This window comes from Phaethon aethereus (assembly GCF_964289735.1).
Source record: "Phaethon aethereus genome assembly, chromosome: 12".
NCBI classification, from domain to species: Eukaryota; Metazoa; Chordata; class Aves; order Phaethontiformes; family Phaethontidae; genus Phaethon; species Phaethon aethereus.
This window is the reverse complement of record NC_138588.1, coordinates 12273152-12292858: the sequence shown is the minus strand read 5'-3', so window position 1 is coordinate 12292858 and position 19707 is coordinate 12273152. Positions and strand designations below refer to the sequence as shown.

The 19707-nt window shown below is 40.2% G+C and overlaps 1 protein-coding gene across 1 annotated transcript; it reads left to right on the top strand.

Moving 5' to 3' along the window:
* The first annotated feature begins 1558 nt into the window (after positions 1 to 1558).
* Positions 1559 to 11058, top strand: DUT (deoxyuridine triphosphatase). The gene is made up of 6 exons (XM_082005118.1): positions 1559 to 1721; positions 2317 to 2408; positions 3540 to 3584; positions 8964 to 9038; positions 9963 to 10033; positions 10474 to 11058. The coding sequence occupies exons 1-6, from the start codon at positions 1561 to 1563 to the stop codon at positions 10528 to 10530; spliced, it is 501 nt and encodes a 166-aa protein (XP_081861244.1). The 5' UTR covers positions 1559 to 1560; the 3' UTR covers positions 10531 to 11058.
* The last annotated feature ends 8649 nt before the right edge of the window (positions 11059 to 19707 follow it).

Genomic DNA, 19707 nt, shown 5'->3' with positions numbered 1-19707 from the left:
TGGACTTTCAAGCTACCTTAGACGTAGTGTAGAATCCAGCCTGCCTCACTGAGCCAAGCCATTCATAAAATTAGTCCTTTTCTACACTACAATGCAGGAAGCTGTTGTAACCTCTATAAAGTTCTGCCTGTAGAAATAACCATTGATAATTAGATATTCATTTTGATACAACTTAAATTCTTAAAAATGTCAATCAGAAAAGTCATGAAATATTCTAAGTAGCCTTTTCACATAGGTCTATGATACATACACATTGTCATTCAAACAGTGCGTACTGAAAGTGCTGAACAGCAATAAATAAAACCTCAAATTCCGACATTCTTAAAAATATTTTTCATAATTGGACTGCAATGTGTAGCAATGGTTTCACTGCCACCTGGCTGCACTTAAAAAATGTTAACATAGCAAGGAAACAATCACATACACTTTGGTCTTTTTAACGAAAAAAAAAGGTGCTATTTTGCACAGAGAAAAATACGTCCATCAGAGTGGCCAAGTGCAAGTTTTGCAACCATGAATCCGATGGGTACTCGTCAGCCCACAGCACGCAGAACTAGGGGGAATTAGGGAAGTCTTTCACAGATGGGATGGCAAGAGGAAAATATCAAAATCAAAGACGGTGAAATCATGGAAGTATTCTGCTCCGAGACAGAAGGACAAGGCAGGCAGAGCACTGATAGTTTTTCCTCTCTACAGCCTCCACACGGAGCAGCTCTTTTCCTTTCATAAAGCAAATGCTTCTGACATCGCCTGACATTTACGGAGGGAGGAGAGCGGCTACTTGCAGAAGGACGCGACAGCCGACGGCTCCGCCCGCCGTGCAGCCGCAATCACGTCCCCCGGCAACGCCGCGCGCCCCGGGGGGTCCGCCCGCCGCTCCACGGCACCGCCACCGCCGTGTTCCGCAGAGGCCCGCGGCGCCGGGCCGGCGGCGGAGGGGCCGCGGCACGCCACATGGCAGGTAGACCCGGGTAGGGGAGAGGGGGCGCCGCCGCCCTCCGCCTGCGCTCCAAAAGCCCGTTACCGCCGGACAGCGGCGGGGAGCGCCGGGCAGCCAGAGGGCGGCACGCTCGCCACACAGCGACGCCGTTATGCTGGCCCGGCGCCTGAGGCGGCTCCTGCACCCCCGCGGGCGCAGTAAGAGGGCGGTGGGGGGAAGCATACGCTGCCCAGTTGCACCGCGGCCCGGCCGCGCCCTGCCCTATACCCCTCGGGGGCCGCCCTTGCCATGGACTCTACTCCTCGCGGGTCGCCCAGTCGTGACTAGGAAGAGCGACGAGGCGCCGCAACCAGCGAATCCCACCCGACGCCGTAGGGCGAGAACCTGCGCCACAAGACACCCCTCAGTGTGGGCTTGGGGAGTTGGGCCCTGAGGAGGAGCCGGGCGAGGCCATTCTCACCAGGGAGGGGTGGCGAGGGTGCAGCGCGCAGAGAGCGGACGGGGATGGAGCGATTTCCCCCTCTGTTTCCGCCTTCAGTGGGCCGTGCCGGTTTGCGCGGGCTTTTCTCTATTGCCCCCCTGACAGCAGGTCTCTCTCGCCTTCCCGTCCCCGTTCAGCGATGCCCTCCTCCGAGGCCGTCCTGCAGCCATCCCCCAGCAAGCGGCAGAAAGGCTCGGTGCCCGGGGAGCCAATCGCGCGGCTCCGCTTCACTAAGCTGTCCGAGAACGCCTCAGCCCCTTCCAGGGGCTCTGCTCGGGCTGCGGGCTACGATCTATACAGGTGAGGGTACCCCACCCAGGGGAGGGGCCCACTCCACGCCGCGGCCCGTTTGCTGTCGGGGAGAGGCGCTACCGCCCGCTCGGCGAGCCCCTGGGTTGGGGCTCCGGCGGCTGAGAGGGCCCTCGAGAGGCAGGCCGTCTTGCTGAGCAGAGCCCCCCGGAGAGGCTCGCCAGCCCTGTAGAAGAAGCCAGAGCTGGCCTGTTCGTTAGCTCCCTTGCTCCTCCATCCCTCTCTCATTTCCCGAGATCTGCGTCGTCACGCTGCGGCACCGATTTCCTTAGGTAGCAATGCAGCCGTTGTCCAAAAGTCAGGCTTGGCACATCAGCCCGAGTTGCTGTTGGTGCCAGAGTTGACTAGGTGGTGCCTTCCTATCAAAAGTAGAAGAATGGTAGTGCATGTGGGTCCTCCCTTGCCAGAGCTCATGCTTTTCTGCTTTCCTCTTGGCTGTTGGGTGCTGCCTGCCAAAGGAAGTTGTGGCAGTTTGATAATGTTTCTAGCTGGAAGCCGTGTGCGCTGCTGTACAGAATTAAAGACACAGACAGAAAAATATTTTCAAAGCATCCTATATAAACTCGTGTTTCTTTCTTTAATGTAGTGCCTATGACTGTGTGATACCACCCATGGAAAAGGCTGTAGTGAAAACAGACATTCAGATTGCACTTCCTTCTGGGTGCTATGGCCGAGTAGGTAAGTAAACAGGCTATAAATAGGTTGCAGAGCCATTGCAGAACAGGTTTGACACCATCTTCACATTTAAATTCTGCCTAAAGCTTTCAGAACTAGCTTACACAAAAAAGGTGTTAAATGGCTGTGCGATTTATTAAGCTTTGTAACAGACATTTCTTGTCAAATACATACGAGGTTTGGTGTATGTCAAATGACAAAAAGATGATTAGGAAAAATTTTCATAATCTACACACGACTTTATAGGCTATGCAATAGTTTGTTATTTCTCTGCAGTTTCAGAATTCGAATTGCAGAGACAAGTAGGTAATGGACATACAGAAAATACACCCCTGGATGTTTAAAAATTAACCCTGAAGTAAGAGTACTAGTGTAGTAGAATTTGACTACGTTTCGTGACAGAATACTTGAGAGAACCTCTACAAGGTATTTTGTTATGTTTTTTGCATTCTTTTTCTAAATTATGTATGAATTCTCAAAGTGGAAAAAAGCAGTAGCCACTCCACTGGGGAAGAGCGTGATCAGAGTTTGCCATGTCCTTTCATCTAAAAGGGGAGTGCATGTGCATTTCTCTTATCCCAGACAAAAAAAAATTTAGAACAGGGTAACATTTTAGCACCTCATTAAAAGCAGGCTAAGGTAAGCTTAAAAAAAAAAACAAAACCAAAAAACAAAACCACCCTGCACATCATTGACTTTATTTGTGTATAGTATTTCTTAGTAAAGTGCTTGCCAAATACTGTTTTCCATCGTAACCTGAATGGATTGATCTGATAGTCTTTTGAGATTATTTTTGGTGGCTACCACTGGTTTGAAATAAACTGAGATAGATAGTCATTGTGTGCTCCAGCCACCTTCCTTTGAGATACCTAGTCTGAAATTGGTGGTGTAAAAAAAGATATGCTTTTCTCACTTAAAGGTTGCAATTTATTGTAGCCTGTAGCAGCTGTTGTTTTGTTTAATATATACGTTAACACAGGAGTTCCTGTAAAATCATTTTTATTTTAGAAAGACTGTGGAAACAGTTCTTGCTGCTATGTGTCTGTGCAAACACACTACCTAACCTATAAATACTGTGTAAGAGTTTTAAAAGAAACAAATTATTATATTGACAAAAAAATTCTTGTTTTCTAGCACCGCGTTCTGGTTTAGCAGCAAAGCACTTCATAGATGTTGGTGGTAAGATTTTTGTTCTTTTTACTAAGACTTTATAAATCTTGATTGCAGGAGTGCCTTAATTTCACACTGTAATATGTGTAAGTAAGTAATTATCGCTTCATTAGTAGTCTGGCAAAAGGAGATAACTCAGAGCCAGGCTAGCATAATTTTTTTAAAACCTGCTAAATCATTAAAAAATTACTGATTTTTTTTTAAATAACAACCGTATTGTACTTTTGTAGGCAATGCCTGGCATACGAGTATTTCTTGGTTTAGGCTTTAAAGACTACTTTTTACATTCTGCTTTCTCCATTTTGACTAAAAATCTATGTGTGATTCTTTTCAGTGTGTAAGAGTGTAAGATCTGAATGAATTAAATCAATAGCATATGTTACACAGAGAATATATAGTAATGATATTCAAAAGGAATGATTGAAAGCACTGGAATACACCATTACTGTGGGTAGAACTGATTATTAGGATTAAAAGAGCTTTAGTTTACTCTTGCTGATGAAAATATAATAAATTATGTAAAGCAAATGAAATTTAAATTTATAACATTGTACATTGACTTAAAAATTGATAGCCTTTTGAAACAGAAATAAAACTAAAATCCCACTTTCTACAAGTCTTTACTGTTTAGGTTTTTTTGTTCAGTACTACCAACAGACTTGTTTTGAATAACAGGGTGTTTTTTAAAAATATTTTGAGCTTTTGTTTAATTTTGGTTAGAAATTCAGAGATACCTCTTCAAAAACTTTATTATAGGCATACCTATAATCAGAAGCCTTTATGAGAGCCTCACTGTCTTTTTGCCATATACCTATAACTGCAACATGAAGTAAATGTTCAATTCCAGTTTTGCAGTGGGGCTAACTGGAGCACAGGCAGATTCTCTTAAGTATTGTAAAATGGCATCTACATTGCACAGTTTTCCTCACTGCTAAGATTATTATGGAGTTACTCTGAGCACAGCTGTAACCACAGCAATTTAACTAGCACTAAATGTGTATTATGTTGTTCTAATTGTACAGGAACACAGTTCTAAGTTAAATAAAATGTTTTCTGCCTCCTAAAACCCTAAGCAATTGTTTTTCTGGCAATAGATTTTAGTAAAAGAACCAAAGCCTATGTTTCTGATGTAACGACATAAAGAATATGCATCTAATGGGTATCTTCAAAAGTGCTCGGGGAGCCAAGGGAGCGCATTTTTTGCAAGCTCATTATAGTTTGAATCATAATAGAAGTTGACAAGAAAAGTGTACTGAAAAGTTGAGGCCTTTTCTTCTTTGCTAGGTTTTTGGGTTTTGTTGGTTTGTTATTTGTGTTGCCCCCCAGTGTTGAACAAGAGAGACTACTTAAAACAGTGGTACTCAGCCTTTACTTGCTTGTAGGCTTGGTTCTAAAGGTGGGGAAGGGTTACTAGGCATCCTTCTCTTTGTGATGCCAGCCAAAAAGCAAAGCAATTCCCAATATAATTTAGAGCTGCTGCAGAACGACTTTATTCTGTCTGGCTGTGCCTGTGATACAGTTCTGATATCAGAGGTTAAAGGGGAGCATCTGAGCAAAGGGGAGCATCTTAGACTAGATATTATGAAAAATTTCTTTATGGAGAGAGTGGTCAAGCATTGGAACAGGCTGCCCAGGGAGGTGGTGGAGTCAACATCACTGGAAGTGTTCAAAAAATGTGTAGAGTGGCACTTTGGGATATGGTTTAGTGGGCATGGTGGTGTTGGATCGATGGTTGGACATGGTGATCGTAAAGATCTTTTCCAACCTTAATGATTCTGTGATCTGTGCCAGCTTTGTGTCGTTCAGGCTTTGTCTTAAATAAAAATTGATTCTTGCATGTCTGTTACATTTAAGGTTTTTTTTTGCTGGGTAACATACAAAAGAGCACTAAGATGGGAATCAAAGTTTCTAGACACCCCTATGACTCTCTGTAGTATATGTGGTCTGCTATGGTGTGGTTCTTTTAAAGCAACACTTCTAAAACCATTTTGTTGTTTATATGAAAAAATACATATGCTCTGTAACAGTCTGTCCAATTTGAAAGTTAAACTAGGAAATACCAGCAGAAAACCAGGAGTGCTTAGCAGGATGACCCATGTTCAGGTTTAAAAAAAGCTGACGGTTGACAAACCATGAGTAAAAACTATTACTGACAGTTAGTAGAGGACTTCTTATTTAAAGGAAAACAAAACCAAAATAATTGTTAGCTAATTTTAACTTGTCCTCCAGAAGTACTTTTGTCACAATGAGGGCATTATCCATTTAAGTAAAAATACAGTGCCAGAAGTCCTAAGGGTCAGGGGGGGAAATTGGGATCATGCGACAATATGTTCAGAATTCACATCTGCTAGGTGTGGATGCTCTCCCAACAAGTGACATGCCAAACTTCTGACAGAGTAAGACAGAATGTCAGACTGCCAATTCCAGTGCATGATTTTTCCAAAAATTACTTAGATTATTTCCATCCAATACACATAATTGAGAAAAGTGCCTTAGTCCTCAGCAGTGTATATAATTATTGCAACTTGCTGTTCCGGAACAGCAGAATGCCAAGGATGTTAATGTGTATTGCCAGTACACCCGGTTACACAGAGTGAGTTTGTGACCCTATACAGAAGGAAAACTGACCAGGTCTTCCTGGATCTATTTTTCTGTATCTTCCAAAGATCATATGTTCTTTGATACAGCTAGAATAGTTTAAACTCAAAATCCACACAGTGGTTAAACTCAGTAAGACTATGTCAACAGAAGTAGAATACGTTTAAAGAGAAAATGATTGGTAGGGAATTCATTTCACAAAATCTTTACCCAACTGTGCCTTTAACAGAATTTGAAGTTATCATGGCTTTGACAGTGTTTCAGCACAGCATTAGACTAATCGTTTTGGACAGAAAACATATTTTTAAATGTTATTTTCTTAATACATAACTTCAACTCTAATTGCAAGTTCTGTTTGTGTTGGGTAAGCTTTTAAAGAAGCAGCCTGCTCTTCTTCTGTGCATCCTATGGAAAGATTTCACCCAGAAATGTGCAGAAAGTGCAATTCTTGTCTGCTGGAAAACACATCCAATACAATCTGTAGAACCATTACAAGGTGTTTACTTTATAGCTAAGCTTAGAGAATTAGAGTGTTTTAGTGAGGGTTTTTTTTTTCCCCTCTAGTGAATAATACAAGTGACTTAAGTTTTCAGTGTTGCTGACTTCAGTTTAGCCACAGAAATCTTCGTCAGCCTTTTCCATATTTAGTTATCATATAGCTTTCAAATCCTAGAGAGCCAGTCTATAGCAGTAGTCAAATAGATGGTCAAAATGTGCCATTAAGCTCCAGTTACTCCATTACAAGCTAAGTTTTAGATACTTTTTTTTTTTTTTTCCCCTCTGCCAGAAAGTAGCAGTAATGCCTGGTAGATTAAAAAGCTTCATTGGCAGTTAACCAATACATCAAGTACAATTTTTGAGAATGGTTTGTCAAACTAAGAATTTATCCAAATAGCTAATGATCTTTTTATATGCATCTATGAGCATATGTACATAATTTTATGTGCCAAATGTGAGTTCTGGCTTTCAGCTCTCCAGCTGATTGACTCATGTGACCAAATACACCAAATTAATGGGCAACTGACTGCAGAACTTGAGTGATACTTGAAGTTATTTGTGCTGCCGTTACAAGTTCGTTGAATCTCTTTGTAATGCATCTATGTAGTATGAACTCAGTGTCCACTATTGTATAAAACAAAGCAAATTATTTGTGTAGCACTCTTTGCTAATGCTTTATGTCACTCCTGGTTTAGCAATTATGTAAATGCTCTAGATTATCTGGTATTTTAAAAAGGGGAAAGAAATAGTACTTGGCTAGAAGAAGGCAAAATTTTCATGTTATTTTATAGTTCAGCCTTTTTTGCTTATAAACAAAATTGATTTTTAGTATTTTAAGTGTTGAATTGCAACATTGAACTGTGGTAGAAATTGTGCAAGAAAGCTCTGTGATCACCAATAAAAGCGATGCACTGTGATTCTCAATTTAACTGATGTGTAGTTGACTTTCTGAAAGCTGGTCTAACCTAAACCAAATAAACAGTACAAGATGTGTGCATGTAGCTTTGGTACCTCAAGCTCTCCAAATCAACTGAACTGAATGCTACATTCAAGATTTTTTTAAAATAATTTTTTTGATTCTGGAAAACAGCATATGCTGTTTGATTCATGCACAGCAACCCCAATGTCTTGTTCACTGTTACTTTTGACAGTGCTCTGTAATTAGTGTCCCTTTAAGCAATTGAATGCAGTTAAATACCAGTGAGTTAACTTGAGAACTGCATGTTTTCTGAATTTTCAGAACTGGGATACTCCCAGTGTTACTAGCACCTTAATTAGGAAGCTGTTCAGAAATGTGATTTGGACTAACCCGTAACATTACACAGGAGAGAGAGCTGTATATATACACCTTTTTCATGCAAGAACTGGTGCAGAGATTGTACAGTAACTATGGACCATATGTACTGCAATATTTTCACACAGCTGAAGGAACTAAGCAAACACACCTCAGTTTTCTATTTTTAAGTGTGTATGTTGTGGTTCAACATTAAAACTTCAAGGTATAGTCATCCTACAATTTTCCTCTGGTGTTTATAATCTCTAAAGGTAGTACTTTGTATATATGAGTCTTGGAATGTCTTGGAATGACATGTAATTTTAGTATTTGAATTACTTCTGCAAGTAGATTTCAAAACATACACTTTGGTCCACAAGGAAGACCAAACTCCAGTTTTTCCATGGGAAATATGTTTCCTGTATCTGAGAGAAAAACCCCAAAGAAGGATAATGTGATTATTTTAATGTGTATTGGTAGATAATCTCCTGAACTATGTAGTTAATACAGTTATATAAAATATAAGAGCAAGCTTGTTCTACAGTATTTACACTTCAGTATAGCTGAATGACAATCTATTCCTTAAAGCTTTAATTCCATTACCCTGAGATATGGGGTTTGGATCTGTGCAAATCCATAGCTCTCAAATAAAGTGTTAGAGTTAAGAAAAGATTTCAGCTTGACACTCAAAGAGCTGAAGTTAGCAGAACAAATGGAGCCTGAATTTGGTACAGCTGTCTTGATTTCAGATAGGGTGTTACAACTAAAATTAGTAGTTCAGTGGTAAAACACTTCTTGATACGTGGTGGTGTTTTTCAGTTCTTTTTGCAAGATTGATTAGCATTTTTAGATATTTAAGTGTTTTCATATATATTGTTTAACTGTGCCTGACTAGTATAAAGGATGTCAATGTGAGGTACTGCAACAATCTGCTAATCCAAACGTTATCTAATCTATTTATCTAATCTACTGACAACATTTATTAACTGGTTATCCCTCTTAATTCTTTCTTGTGACAGCTGGTGTTATTGATGAAGATTACAGGGGAAATGTTGGTGTGGTACTCTTCAATTTTGGCAAGGAGACTTTTGAAGGTAAGTATTAAGGTTGGCAGAGCCTGTTTTCAGCCATTTAACTGGAAATGAGAAACCACTTTTTCTTTAAAAGTCTATGAAGAGTTAGAATTAGCTGAGAACACTTTTCTTCTTGCAATTAACAAAAACATGGAAACTTAGCACTGTCCTGTCAAGGAAACATGAAAAATGACCCAAAACCACACTACCACCACCACCAACCAAAACAAACAAACACACACCCCTGCTTAGCTAAGCTTTAGAGTCATAAGCTGTACTGAAGCGCAGCTTTGTATTAAGTTTCTTTCTTGCTCTGCAGAAAAAACGAGCTAGCTGAGCAATATTTGAGATAAACACCTCTCTATGATCCTGGGAAATATGAGTATTAAAGATATGATTTTCATTAATCATGCTGTCTCTCTGCAAACAGTCAGTTTTAAGCTTCAGGGACCAGCTACAATATTGCCAGTGTTTTTGTGGCCTTTTCTGTAACATCACAGCACAAGCTTCTTATGGCAGTTCTGTGAACCAGACTGGGTACTAATCAGAAATTTTGTTTTTCTTTTATCAGTTTGGGTTTTTCCCCTGCCCCGAGAAATCAGTTCCTGGGTCAAGTTCAGAAAAGGAGCCACATTATACATATACCTGTCTCTCCATTTCTGCAGTATTTATGCATAATGACACTTAAGATGCCACAGTATAGCAGTAGGAATGAGGGGAGATGCCTTGAGCTGGTATTGCTGCTGAAACTTCACATTAAAAGGCCTAAGCACAAGTTTATCTTAGCCTGTATTTTTCTGGGGCTATTAACGTCTGCTTAACTAGGTTTCAAATAAGTGTGTACATTTTAGTACATTCTGATACCCTTGAAAGGGGACTGTCTAAACTTTGTATTGATTGTTCACTTTTTTTGAAGAAACTAATAATATTTTAACTTCATTGCAGTTAAAAAAGGAGATAGGATTGCCCAGCTCATCTGTGAACGCATTTGCTATCCTGAGCTTGAAGAAGTTGAAGTAAGTTGCCAAAAGGAGACACTTCTGCTATTTTCAATAATTAATAGTTTAAGATAGTTCTATGTAAGTTGAAATTTATGGCATAGGTAAATACTTTGCTTTAAAACTACTTTCAGCGTTTAAAGCTGCATGGTTAAATGCTACCTGAATAAAAATCTTGATGCTTTGTATGCATTTAAGTGGATTTTTTTTTTTTTTTTAAAGTTTTCAGAGTTAACAGGTACTTGAGAAACACTTCAGTATGTACTAGAAACAGTTGTCTCAAAATGTGGGATTTGTTTAAACTTGTACAAAAAAGGTATTCTAAAATGTCTCATTTTTTGGTTTAGTTTCTCAATTATAGCTATTGTTATGAGTAAACGTATGACAGACAATATCTGTTGTATAGAAACAAAAGGCAAGTTAAGACACTAAACCAACTTATAATTGATGTCTTTCAGGCTCTAGATGATACAGAACGTGGCGAAGGTGGCTTTGGTTCTACTGGAAAGAACTGAAAATTATTTGAATATGCTTTTTTTGTTACGCTATTTCTAAATTTTCACTTGAATTAGAAGTGGGATTTGAGTACATGAACGCCTTCAAGTTTTATACAGACTTCTGTGTATCTGTCCTGTCTATTTTTACATGCAGTGAATTCATCTGCATTGTGGGGACATGTGCATGACTGACTTGAATGATTAGTTGATGTATTTTTTTTTCTTTTTAGATGTTCGGTTCTCAGTAGTAAGAACTCATTGTTTATGTGCTGATTAATAAATTTTAAAAATAACTTAATGATTTGATTTTATTTTGCTCACCTGAACTAAAATGACTGATTGTTCCCTTGCCAGTTTGTGGTAATCTTCTGAAACCTATCTTCCATGTAGTTCAGTATTTCATGCGGAGAGCATATTTCATATAGAATCAGTGATAATACATGTATCAATATGACGTCCCACTCTGACCTCTAAATTAGAATAAGGCAAAGGTATTTAATATTGCATCTTGTACAACCTGTGTTTCTGTTCAAAGCTGAAGTTCTATCTTTGATCCTTAGCTGATGCTCAAACAGGAAATTTTTCAACTCTCTATTAAAAGAGCAGGCAATACAGTGTTTGAGCCAAATAACACAACTCATCTGAAAATAACTTCTATATAGTAAATAAATGCTATGAAATATGCTGTGGAAATATGTGTTGACAAATTCATCAGTAAGTTATTGTATGGAAGAAAGATTCTGAATTATTGAAGCAGTGCACGAATTGTTTTTTTCAGTTCTATTTTGACCACAGAATCACTAAGGTTGGAAAGGACCTTCAAGATCATCAAGTCCAACCATCAATCCAGCGCCACCATGTCCCCTAAACCATGTTCCCTAAACCATGTCCTGAAGTGCCACATCCACACATTTTTTGAACACTTCCAGAGATGGCGACTCCACCACCTCCCTGGGCGGCCTGTTCCAATGCTTGACCACCCTGTCAGTGAAGAAATTTTTCCTAATATCCAATCTAAACCTCCCCTGGCACAACTTGAGGCCATTTCCAGTTAACATAAAACCCTTTTGGAATCTGTCCTGAATCTGATTGTTTCTTTAAGTGGGGGAGTCTCTTAAATGACTGAAAAGCTTTCAGGTAAAAGAGCATGCACACAAGAAAAAGGACAAAAAGGAAAGAACCTTGAGTATTTTGTAACTTCACAAAAAAAGAATTAGAAAAGGCTGTGAGGCTTTCAATTTTTTTTTTTTTCTCTGCAGGTGTCTGTATTCTCTTTTTAGATTTTCTTAGCTGAAAGGTCACAGGTATGAAATACTTTAAGTATTGTTTCAGCAGAGGAGAGGTAGTCTACAAAAGGGCCTAAGATGTTCACAGCATTATTCTCCTTGGTAGTCTCAGATCATAATAATCCTGTTGGTATTTGTTTCATGTCCTTGTCTAGGACTAACCACTTACAGTGAAGTAGGCCCAAAACATTTCACATTTTATACATTTTGCCCCTCCCCTTCCCCAAGGAGCTGGAAATGTAATATGACAGCATTTGGATTCCTTCAACCATAGGATAGTCATTACATTGACTTGGCAGTGCTGAAACAGTAAGTGCATTAATCTTTGACTAGGATAGAAGTCTTTCCTGCCATGTACATTACATGCTTATCAGTCCCTGTTGTTTTTTTTTCCCCTACACCCTTGTCACAACACTGTACTTAGAGCTGTGTACCCAGACATTCATAAGCAGGCTTTCGTGCAAAAGCCTATTGTAAGCAAGAAGCACATTATACCAATGAAGTTTTAAATGAATTAGAAAAGCTGATCTTGACACTAAGTTTCTTCCTTTCTATACCTTGCCAACAAGGAACTTCAATTACCTAGGCTATTTAAAGGTCTTAAAATAATTACAGTCCTTTCATGTAAAGCTTTTTTCTTTTCATGGACTGTAAGTTCAGAGCAAGTTTTGCTGCTCCTCTTTTCTTCCGTCCTCACCCCCCAAAGCAAAGAACCATCAGGGCATACACTGATGCAAGTTGTTCTTAAAAGATACTACCAGATGATCTTGCTTGGAACAGCAATCTACAAGGAAAAAGTTGGAGTTTTGTTGATACTTATCATTTGTTGTACGTGTTGGAAATGAATCTAATTTCCATTTTTGAAAGTAATATGAATACCCCAGATTCTGAGATGAGAAGGAATAGTATTTGCTAGAAAAAGCACTATCTTGGAAGCTCTCAGACAGGAGGAAGAAACGTAAGTTTACAAATTTATGTAGAAACGTATGTGAAATTTACAAATCCATGCCTGCCGTAAGCTGTCAACATACAGACCTTTTTCTAAGTGTTGTGACCAAAAAGGGATCACTTATTTTGAAAATTGGTATAGTGGAGTTCCTTTTCATCATTTCTCAATACTTACCTAGAGAAGCATGTAATGAGTTTAAGATTACTGCAGGGCTCTTCCCAGCAGGACCTCGGAAAAGGCTGACTATCTGAAACAACAGAAGTGCTTTCAGACTCACCCCTACATTGAACTCCTGCCCGTGCATCAAACTATTGCACTAGGGTAACAAATTCTGATAATTCCTTTTATAGTGTTGGGGTTTTGCGTCAATATGAGTAGCAAATCTATAGATAAAGACAAATACTTTTAACCAGGTGACAAGAGTTACATACCAATGTACTGCAAGTTCTTAAGTTGATACTTCCTACTGCAGACTAGGGCCTGTATTGAAACCTCTAGAAACTTCTTCTATAGGTAGTGAGTAGAAAATTCTGACAAGAGTATTTGCTACTTTCTGGTTCAAACCATACTTGCCTACATTATTTTTTTAAAGGAAGTCCACAGTTTCATTAGTATGAAAAGCAATACCCTCCAAATTATTTTAATGTTCCCTTTTTCCATTAACATTACTAAGATAAAATACTTCTGTGGTATAGAGATCTGGCAAACATACACAGGAGGCACAGAACAGTATCTGTTGCAGAAGCTAGTTTTTAACTTCCCTTGGCTCTTACTCATAAAACTAACCGTCTCCCTATAAGCAAGGGGAAGAAGATAGTTTGGCACTTCTTCAAGAATTTTCCCTCTTTATAATGGTACATTTTAAGCTTTAATTAGCACATTTAATCCTGTTCTAAATAAGAATCGATGTTTAAAAATTTTTATATTAGAAAAAGGAAGAGGGGACTGGGAAACATGTTGATCTTGTTCATTACTTTATCTGAGATCTATCCTTCTGCCTAAATTAACTAGTTGTAAATTAGTTTTGTAATTCAGTGAAAAACTGGCTGTGTCCTTGACTGAACAACATGCTCGTGCGAGTAACCTCACGAGGCGCTAGACACTAACATGCATAGGTCTTCTGTCTAGACAGATTCATGTCTCCCGAACCTGTCACTGAGGTGTGATCCCCAGGGCTCACTATAGGTATGAAACTGAAGAGAGGTAAAGCTCCAAAGCAAGTCCAAAATATAATGCTATTTGCAAAAAACCTGAAATGAAAATTACATTAAATAAAAATTATGTTGGGCTGTTCTCCATTATCACTGAACAGGTTCAGATGAAGCTATTTAAGTTTAGACTGTCAACTACTGTTGGAGAAGGGACAGGTTCTCTCCAAGAGGAGTTACCTAAAGCTTGGGGAATGATCTTATGGAATGTCCTCTGTGTGAATGGAACATGGAGCTTTTATAATGGAAAATAATTTTTGGGAATTCTCATCTACAGCAGAAAATGGCTTTTCCCTGCAGGGAAAGGAAAAGGACATTACTAACTAATAATCTGCTTCACTTCTTTTTGAAATGGATTCGACTTGTTACAAATAGAGAAAAAAATCTGGCCTTCAACCCCAGGTGAATTTGGAGGAGAATGATAACTTTTGAATTCGAATACTTGGCGCCAGATCCACCCCCCCATGGTTTGGGTTCTATTTTCTGATTTGGACTGAAATACATGTGACAACTTGTATTTCCTTAGCAAGGTAGAAGTTGATAAGCTGATGAGGGTCTTGAAGGAACAGGTGATCACTATACTATACAATTCCTACCATTTGAACTTTCCACTTACAGACAAAAATCTTAAAAGAACAATTATGGTAATGATACCATTGATCTTTAGTCCTTTTCTTAGTTCCCTGAAATATTAGCCTGGTCTTTAGTGGTTGTGAATATAAACACTACTTCCTCAGTTCAGCTACAGTTATATTACTCTGTGGCATGTTAAGAATTTTTTAGATTTAACGTTTTTTAGTAGGTCAGCCACTAGATGGCACTTAAAGTTTGCTTTCTTTTCCACTTTTTTTCCAGAGATATTTTTCAAAGATCTGTTCATCAGTAATTAAGAGTTGATGACTCCCATTGGGACTGTGTTGGCAGAAAGCAAGATGCAGCAATATTTGAGTGAAAGCAGGCAAAAGTATAACCATTAAAAGGGGGAACAATGACTATAATTTAAATAAGATTTGGGTGGTTGCAGTGTTTGCATAATCCCTCCTGGCATGCAAAAGCAGCAGAGAAGCCTGTGGCTTTGCTCTCCTGCTGTGTTTCAACAAAAATGGAAAATTGTAATGAACAGCAACATTTTTCCTATCTTTCATATTCACTCTCTTCTTACTCCCCCTTCTTCCATTCCTTAAGTGGAATGCAGTCTACTTAAGGATTGCATTGTAATGAAAGTAGTATATAGCTTGGTAAACTCTGCATTGGATTCTTCAAATCAGATGCCTCTTGCTGCAAGTTCAGGACATAAATTAAAACTTACTTAATATGTATTAACCCAATAGAGGCAGGTGACACATAGTAACCTGAATTATTTGAATTTTTATTAAGGTTCCCTAGTTTCTGTATTGGTTGCTACTCCTGTAATAGCACAGTCCGGTGCTCCTGCATTTGTCTTCCCTCCCCCCCCGCCGCCTTCTTTTTTTTTTTTTTAAATAACTATCTTTGTATTTTGGCTTAAAGATGGTTAAATAAGTTTTGGTATTAAGTAAACTTCTATGACCCTGCCTATTTCCTGTCCTGTCAAACCTTTCCTTGTAAGAATAACAGTGTCCTTTTATTTGGTGGAGTGTAGCATGATGTTTTTGGCAGGCCCAACATTTTTGACTCGCATAAATTTGTGACCTCAAGTGCAAGAAAAGTGAATGCTTGCTTCAGTGCCTCATGGTTTCTGCCTAAAAAGAAAAGTGTCCACATTGCTAACCATTACAATTTCTGAAGGAAAATTATCAGCACACTTATTCCACGTGATTGCACATGACTGCACTTCCAAAGAAAAGAATCAGAAATAAAAATAAGTATTTTGCACCTAGTTATGTAAGGTACCAAAAGTCCAAAAATATAGGGCAGACTGTACTGCCTTACTGGTTTCTAGAACTGGCACACAGGGTGCTTCCCTCGCTAACAGATATTTGGCCTCAAATACCTCAGCTAGGATGTGATTCTGCGAAGTGTAAATTCGGGTCTGCTGCTGGGCAAATAATGTCATTGCATGGTTAAAGGTTGCAGGATCAGGTCTGAAGTGAATTAACATACTTACTTTCCTAAACTTTTTCTCCATTAACTGTGTGGTTATTTAGCTCTTTACCACCAAAGTGATGCTTTTTCCCAACTCTATTAGAACACAGCAAGAAAACCTTTTACCCTGCCAAGTCTGAAAACCTAACAGATTAATTTTATAATTAGAGAACCCTCGTCCAGAAAGTAACTACTGTGTTTTAATATGTAAAATATGCTTAAATTATCATGTGAGCTGTATATGCACACTTACTTGTTTCCCCTTAGACTTCGATGTTTTTTCATTATGTCACAAAAATGTTTTCCTTTTGAGGAAACATTTTTTAGTAAATTTTGTAACAGAAATGAGAGTTTTGTGTCAGTTAATATTGCTTGTAGCCTTAGCATTTAAAGCTGATACCCTGGAACTGAAGAAAGTTATCTTTTGACTACTATTGATTACAGCAAAAGAATTTGGTTTTGTTTTGTAAAAGGAAAAAGAAAAAACAGTCATGAATGTATATATCTTTGGCCAGATTCTTTTAACATGAGTATTTTGCAGCTTATGGATTCCTAGTCCAAAAGGTTGACCAAGTGACCAATACAAAACAACTATGTCTCCGAGTGGAAGAAATCTTCCCCTTTCCTTTGCAGCTAAGCTAACTGAGCCATGTCTAGCAAGCACAGCAGCAAGTAGTATCCAGTGCCACCTTGCTAACACACCTCAGTCCTGACCACAGCCTTCCTGCTTGCTCTAGGTTTGCACTCTGGTCACTGCCAAATTACAGGTACCCTTCCTTAGGGTGCAGGACAGCATTAAGGAATCCCACTTGTCAGGTTTTCACAGCAGCAAACACAAAACACCAGTCTCGCTTTCCTACGCTTCCATGGAGAAGTTACTGCTGACAGTGAGCCAAACTGTCAGCATTACAGGTAATTCAAGCCATTTAAATTCTGCAAGAATAATTTTTTTTTAGTCCAGCCTATCCCATGACACTGTATCATAGCAATACATAAGCCGGCAGTCAAAGAAAAGGAGGATGTCTTTTGTCTGGGGAGAAAGTATGATATTTCAATCCTTGTCTTACCTTTCTTCTCAACTTGCATTAAGGCATTAGCAGTGTGAGAAAACTGAAAAAGGAGTTGTGACAATGCCAGGAAATCATGGATCCAGCAATAGAGAACTCATTGCCCTCCCTGGACATGAAGAGAAGGAGACAGCTGAGTCAGAATGGACTGAGACCTCCCACTTTATCATCTTGGTGAGTTTCTTTGGTTTTGGGGTGGCTTTTTTTGTTTGTTTAGTTGTTTTTTTAATATTAATCATATCAATTAAACTAATAGAGGTTATCCAGGAAAAAATGGATAAACCTCACTGCCTGGAATACTGCTACCAAATCAAAAACCAAACTGCTGCTCCAGGGAGGCAGCAAGTTACTGGTATTTTTGTCAGAACATCATTCCTCACCCAAGCAGCACTGTACACCTTGTTATCAGTTTCTAACTGAGAAAGGCTTTAAAGAGGGCTTCACATTTCTGGAAGCATGACATAAATTGTGTCCCATCCCAGGGTACCTGCACGCAGCCTCCAGACTGCTGTCCATAACTTTCCCAAATGCCATCTGAGTAAGACTGACTAATAGTGAAAACAGGCAAGCTTTCACCATTGTATCTTGAGCAGGCTGGAAGTCTGCTGTGTGGGAGAAGTAGCTTCTGTTTGCATTTACTTTTTATTTGGATGACCTTTGAGATGCTTAGCATTTATGAGACAGCCTAGACTGAGCAGAAAAACCCAGCTCAGGCACTTCTGAGTAGTTTCACTCCTACACCAGGATTCTGGATTTTTCAGTCCTCTCTGCTCCTGGGCACCAGGACCTACCTTTGTATTTTTACATCATTATTTTCTGCTAATAAAGTTTATTTTAAAACTATGAGAACCTACATTAATAACAATAATAACAAATTCGACTCCACCTCTGTCCCCATACTCATCAAGTTTGCTATTCAACTGTCCAGAACGTGTGTTGGAGGCACGGCTATGTGTGTATTAAAGCATGCAAATGATCACTGATGCCAGGATTGCATACAAGCTAAATGAAAAATTATTAGTCATTTGCAATTATTCCAAGAAATATTGAGTAACTGCCAAAATAATAGAACAGCTGGATGAGGAGAGGGGTAGAGTCAGTTTAAGCTGGCAGTCAGGCTAAAGAAATTCGTGCAAAGCCACAGCCATGGTTGTCTGGAAGAGTCAACTTTATCCCAGTGTTGGGCTGGTGCACAACAACGTGCACTGATAAAGCAGTGTGCTAGCAACATCTGCCCAGAAAATGGGTTACTCCTCCAGCTTGCATTATGTTCCAGCTGTTGGAAAACACCGAGCTCCCCTAGAGCCACAGATCAGCAAAAACAATGCAACATTGAAACCAGGGCAGTCTGGCTGTGGTAGGACTGTTAATCATGACACTATGTTGTTGGTACTAACCCAGGTTAGGAATGAAACGGGGTTATTGCAAATACTATGACTCTGCAAATAGAGTAGATGTGAAGAAAGCTAAGGCTTAACTCCTATCTTATGATTCCTTAGGGTCTCCCCTCAGCCTCCTCTTCTCCAGACTAAACAACCCCAGTTCCCTCAGCTGCTCTTCGTAAGACTTGTGCTCCAGACCCCTCACCAGCTTCGTTGCCCTTCTTTGGACACGCTCAAGCACCTCAACATCCTTCTTGTAGTGAGGGGCCCAAAACTGAACACAGTATTCAAGGTGTGGCCTCACCAGTGCCTAGTACAGGAGTACAATCACTTCCCTACTCCTGCTGGCCACACTATTTCTGATACAGGCCAGGATGCTGTTGGCCTTCTTGGCCACCTGGGCACACTGCCAGCTCATACTCAGCCGGCTGTCAACCAGCACACCCAGGTCCTTTTCCGACGGGCAGCTCTCCAGCCACTCCTCCCCAAGCCTGTAGCGTTGCATGGGGTTGTTGTGACTGAAGTGCAGGACCCGGCACTTGGCTTTGTTAAACCTCATATAATTGACCTCAGCCCATTGATCCAGCCTGTCCAGATCCCTCTGCAGAGCCCTGCTACCTTCCAGCAGATCAACACTCCCACCCAACTTGGTGTCATCTGCAAACTTACTGAGGGAGCACTCGATCCCCTCATCCAGGTCATCAATAAAGATATTGAACAAGACCGGGCCCAGGACCGAGCCCTGGGGAGCACCACTTGTGACCAGCCACCAGCCGGATTTAGCGCCATTCACCACAACTCTCTGGGCTCGGCCATCCAGCCAGTTCCTCACCCAGCGAAGAGTAAACCTGTCTAAGCCACGAGCCGCCAGTTTCTCCAGGAGAATGCTGTGGGAGACGCTGTCAAAGGCTTTATTAAAGTCCAGGTAGACAATGTCCTCATCCACTAGGCGGGTCACCTGGTCATAGAAGGAGATCAGGTTGGTCAAGCAGGACCTGCCTTTCATGAACCCGTGCTGGCTGGGCCTGATCCCTTGGTTGTCCTGCACATGGCCTGTGAGCACCCTCAAGACGAACCGCTCCATAATCTTCCCCGGTACAGAGGTCAGGCTGACAGGCCTGTAGTTCCCAGGATCCTCCTTCCGGCCTTTCTTGTAGATGGGCGTCACATTGGCAAGCCTCCAGTCTTCTGGGACCTCCCCTGTTAACCAGGACTGCCGATAAATGATGGAGAGTGGCT

What these genes read in the sequence shown, in the direction of transcription:
- DUT (XM_082005118.1), top strand. Translation starts at nt 1,561, where the DNA reads ATGCCCTCCTCCGAGGCCGTCCTGCAGCCATCCCCCAGCAAGCGGCAG. An exon ending in GCGGGCTACGATCTATACAG is followed by an intron (nt 1,722 to 2,316) that starts GTGAGGGTACCC and finishes TCTTTAATGTAG; the next exon opens with TGCCTATGACTGTGTGATAC. An exon ending in GCACTTCATAGATGTTGGTG is followed by an intron (nt 3,585 to 8,963) that starts GTAAGATTTTTG and finishes TTCTTGTGACAG; the next exon opens with CTGGTGTTATTGATGAAGAT.